This window comes from Protobothrops mucrosquamatus, unplaced genomic scaffold (assembly GCF_001527695.2).
Source record: "Protobothrops mucrosquamatus isolate PMUCROS unplaced genomic scaffold, P.Mucros_1.0 scaffold11785, whole genome shotgun sequence".
NCBI classification, from domain to species: domain Eukaryota; kingdom Metazoa; phylum Chordata; class Lepidosauria; order Squamata; family Viperidae; genus Protobothrops; species Protobothrops mucrosquamatus.
In genome coordinates this window covers 2,256-7,333 of record NW_015397563.1, presented here as the reverse complement: position 1 = coordinate 7,333, position 5,078 = coordinate 2,256, and the positions used below count along the sequence as shown (strand labels likewise).

At 42.5% G+C, this 5,078-nt stretch overlaps 1 protein-coding gene across 1 annotated transcript; it reads right to left on the bottom strand.

Moving 5' to 3' along the window:
* Nucleotides 1–54: 54 nt before the first annotated feature.
* On the bottom strand, nt 55–3,711 carry LOC107301350 (V-type proton ATPase subunit S1-like; the record flags this gene model as incomplete). Its single annotated transcript, XM_015830587.1, has 3 exons — nt 3,583–3,711; nt 807–933; nt 55–129 (listed from the first exon to the last, which is right to left on the bottom strand). Coding segments are annotated over exons 1-3 (300 nt in total), but the record flags the coding sequence as incomplete, so codon positions are not given.
* Between the last annotated feature and the right edge of the window lie 1,367 nt (nt 3,712–5,078).

Here is a 5,078-nt window from a genome sequence, read left to right as displayed (position 1 = left end):
GTAAGAAAAATAGGTGATGCAGCATAATTTATAATTCCCAATTATTCTCCTCACCTCCAGATTGGGGAAGGCGCTATCTGGCTTATTTCCAAATACTCCACCATACGCTGTGAAATCCTCAATGCTAAGCTGTAAGGGAAGACAAATTGTTTTAAACCTTCAGTCTCTCTCTCTCTCTCTCTCTCTCTCTCTCTCTCTCTCTCTCTCTCTCTCTCTCTCTCTCTCTCTCTCTCTCTCAACACCATTTTAAACATTTTATATTTTGACAGGAAGCCATCTTGATTTTACTTCAAACCTACAGACCAGATCAAAAGAAAAAATGGGCAAAAGGAGCTTTCAACAGAAACCGCTGCTCCAGTTTACGGAGAACCTGCATTATTATTATTTTATCATGTTAAAATGGGAGGGAAAAAAGAAATACCCCATCCTACACGTAGGTTCAGTAAACATTGGCTAACAAAGATCCTGATAAATGTAGTGAAGAAGTGATCGAATATCACAAGGTTCCCAGTAAACATGACTAAGCCAAAGAAGTTTCCTTTTATTGCCATGTGCACTCTCAAGAAACAGGAAGCATTCCCCCCCCCCCACATATACACTGAATCCCCAAAAGAACAAAAATCAGTATTCGGACAATGAAATCTATAGAATTATTAACTACTTGTAAAAAGGTTATTTCCAAAAGACTTTTACGCTCTCATAGATTATAATAAAAAATATTTAAAAGTCTACATGAACAGGTCAGCATGCAACCACTAATAAGAACTGACATAAATACAATGAAGAAGCCTGTCACCATAACTTACTTTCTCCTGAAGGAACAGCAATACATTGTGAGGGCCATTGTCTACTGCTGAGTCCAGTAAAGATGCAAGCTGAGCTTCTGTCACCACATGACCCTCATGTGGAGCTGCCAAAGGGGACCATAAGGAGCTGTGCTCACAAGATAGAGGGGGGAAAAGTCAAAAGGAGAAAAGCTAAATTTTCTTTCACAGAAGCTTTTATCTTTATCTTATAATATCACAGTCTTTTCCAGCCTGATGTCTTCATGTGTACAGGACTTCAATTCCCACAAACCCCAGACAGCCTACTGGCAGGATGTTACAAATACCAATGGTCAACATGTTCAGATCACACCAGTTTAGGGAATGATGCTGACACAGATAGAACACGCAGGATTAAAATTAGCATTTCGCTCACCACACAAGCCAAAAAGAAAAGCTCTATGAGCTTTTAGGTTCCATACTGTATTTGGCCACTGCTGAGTTTCTACAACTTCTGCATATCAACTGGCTTAAGCCCAACTACAATTCCATATCTCCTCATTAAGAAAATTCCTCTAGCTTGAATTGCAATAACATTAAGATGAGAATGCTTAGCAGCCATGATAAAAGACCAAAATAATACATTACTATATCTTTTACGTACAGCCAAGTTTTATTCTAAAAAGTCTTTTGAGGGGAGAAGAGAATTTCATGCCAACACATTCTCATAGAATTTCTAAAATATAGTGGCACCTAAGTTGTCAAAGTCTCAAAAATATTATTTAAAACTAGTGAGTGGAGGAGTAAATAAAAATCCCATCACATCACCTGGTTTTGTTTTGCATTACCTTTTAAAAATATGTCTCTTAACTAATTGCAATTGGTCACAATACAATTATATCTCCCAAGGCAAGGACAACAATAGCACAAAGGGAAATGTAATCAAATAAGAACACTGTGCTTTAAAACAGGGCTTTTCAACCTTTTCACCCATTGTACCACTTTTAGGATATGGCAATATCCGAGTACCACCAGTCGCTTAGCAAGGTGTCAAAAACTTGATGACCAAAACAAAAAAAAAGGAAAAAAAGTGATAAAGTACAGGTAGTCCTCGACTTACAACAGTTTGCTTAATGACAGTTCGAAGTTACAATGGCACTAAAAAAAGTGCCCCCCAAGCCACAGCCGAGCAAGACACCTGCCTGCCCACCCGATGGCGCTCTTCCTCCTGTCCGAGGTTTTCATTGTTGTGAGCATTTCTGTTGAGGATTGGCAGCGGGGGTGGGGTGGGGGGTGTTTGGTTTTTATTCCCCCCGTCTGCTGGGTGGTTGCAGCAGGTTTTGGTCACTTCACATGACCCTGGGACACTGTGACCGTCATAAATATGAATCAGTTGCCAAGCATCTGAATGTANCGGGGGTGGGGTGGGGGGTGTTTGGTTTTTATTCCCCCCGTCTGCTGGGTGGTTGCAGCAGGTTTTGGTCACTTCACATGACCCTGGGACACTGTGACCGTCATAAATATGAATCAGTTGCCAAGCATCTGAATGTAAATCACAAGACCCTGGAGATGCTGCAACATTCCAGCTGATCGGTGCTTCTTCTGGGCTCAGCAGAAGTGCCAGGATCAGCGCCGAGCTCCAGCTGGAGCCTGGTGCTGATCCTGGCGCTTCCGCTGAGCCCTGACAGCCCTGCAGCTCCAGCCATCTCTCACTCAGGCTTGTGTAGTGCTGCTACCGGTTCAGCTCATTCCCCTCCCCCGCTACCACTTCTCTAGGATGGTCGCGTACCACCTGCCAGGTGCCAATGTACCACAGGTGGTACCCGTACCACTGGTTGAAAAGCCTTGCTTTAAAAAAGAAGAGCAAATTATGAGGAATGTAGATTCTGATTGATATACCAAAATGAAAGGTATGGAAAGGAGAATAAAAAAAACAATGTTGAACGATTGCCTTCTCCTATATCTAAAAACTGGTGGAAATAAACTCTTCTAATAAGAGGGTGGAATATCCTTTTTCTGTACACTGCAAAAAATCCTATGGCTCTTGAAAAGTCCACCTTGAAGCATTAAACTTTATTGATTGCTTTGGAGAAAAAAACTATTATATGTAAATTAAATACTATGTCCATGCAATGTCAAAAATGTCATCTTGGCGCCTTGGAACTAAGACATAATTTGTAAGCGATACTTTTGCTAAAAGTTACAATCTCGTTGGTAGAAACTAGTAATACCACAAAAAACTAAGCTATTCATTATCTCAGTTCCCCTTAACACAATAGCACCCCCAAAACTCTTTTTTTTTCACCCTATACTAACAACACACATCTCAAGAGCTCCAAAATCCGAAACACAGCGCAGATCAATGAGCTGTATTTCACAATGTTCTTCTAGGTCCATATAGCAAAAGGGGGATTTCTTATTGTCCCCAAAAATAGTATCATGAGCCAGAATAGCTAATGGCTCGAATAATCTGCGATCATGAGACCATCTCATAGGTTTCCCACAATTGCACACGCAGTATAATTGCAGCAAATCTAGACTCATCTCGAGACAAGTCTTCAAGGGGGGGGGGGGATACAAATACCTGCGATTGCAGCATTGGTGGTTTGCATCTCAGGAATAAGAGGTTTAAAACATCCAGAGCCGTAAGGTGTGGATAAAGGGACCGATCCAGAGGAACAAAAACAAAAATAAAGACTCGGGTGGCTATCCACGCAAAGCAAGCTCCAATACATCCCTTCGGCCGCCTCGATCTCCCGTGACTCTAATCCCCGTGACCTCAAATTACCCACGTAGAATATTTCAGAGTCCCGCATACCTGTGACTCGACCAAGCGAGCAAGGGCACCTGCCCGGTGTGCGCGGCCACCAGCCCCAGGCTCAGCAGCAAAACCCCAGCAACCCACCGCAACGCCATCTTCCTTCCTGTTCCCTTCCGCGGATAGTTCTTCTCCTGCTTTCCCGGCCCGCTGCAGCCAATCAGAACCCGGAAGGGCGTTACCGGCCTTAGGGGAACATCCATTTAGAGGAAGAGGCGGGACCTTCAAGAGCCAATAGGGATTTTCCTTATGCTGCCCGCCACTTCCTTTCCCGGGATGGGAAGTCTCTGCCCGGTTCAGCAAAACTCGATTTTGCCTGTTTAAATCCGTAATCGCTTTGAAGCCGACTTTGGGTTAGAGTGATGATTATTTTTTTTTATTTTTTAATAAATAACGACCAGCGGCACGAAAGTGGCTTCCACCCAAAAAGACTAACTCTGGGACTTCCTCCAAAATAAAACACCGCAGAATATGCAACATGGTCTTGCGCCCAGGCAGGACCGGTGGAGAATTTTGTACTCGTGAGAAACCAGAGGCAACTGGAAGAGTTGAAGAAGCTTCTTGGATGAGAAGCGAAATGTCTTCAAAGAAAAACAAAGTCCAGTTGCCTCTTGAAAAAGCGCCTTTGGGGCAACCATGACCTGGATGACTGAGAATCTCCATAAACGTTTACTCGTGAAGGGGGGGGGAGTGTCATTGGTGTTAGAAATCCCTGTCTTCGTTTCCAGTTGGAAAAAGGAGCGGCTGTTGGAGAGAAGTGAGAAGAAGCAAAGTGTAACCTGTTCTTTGCTTAAATTTTACTGATACCGAGGAATGTACTTTAAACAAGTTCAGAGTGCATTCTCCTGTATGTGGAAATTATATATTATGCAGAAATTATATATTCGTATATAGGTAGCAAGCAACTTGTTAGTGTTGATGTCTTAGCTATAACCCCCAAAGCCTCTGGTCATTAACAAATCAGTGGGTGCAATGATTTAAGAATCCTGGACTGAGTGAAGAGAGCTAGGTTTAAATTTCCCTTTGATCAAGAAACTTGCTGAAAGATTTTAGGCTTGTAACTACAGGTAGTCCTCAACTTATAACAGTTGATTTAGTTACAATGGCACTAAAAAAAGTGACCTACGACCGTTTTCCACACTTACATCCATTGCAGCATCCCCATGGTCAATGGGGATAATCAAAATTCAGACACTTGGCAACTGGCTCATAGTTATGGTTATAGTGTCCCAGGCTCATGTGATCCCCTTTTGCCACATTCTGACAAGCAAAGTTAATGGAGAAACTGGATTCTCATAACAATCTCATTACTAACTTAACAACTACAGTGATTCACTTAACAACTGTGGCAAAAAAAGGTGGTAAATTGGACTAGAAGACCTCCAAGGTCCCTTCCAGCCCTATTCTATTACTATTAAAATGAATGGAATTTGTACACAGATGGACAAGCTCTGGATGGGAGTGGGGGAGAAGGAAATGGTCTTTGTTCTGCAGTC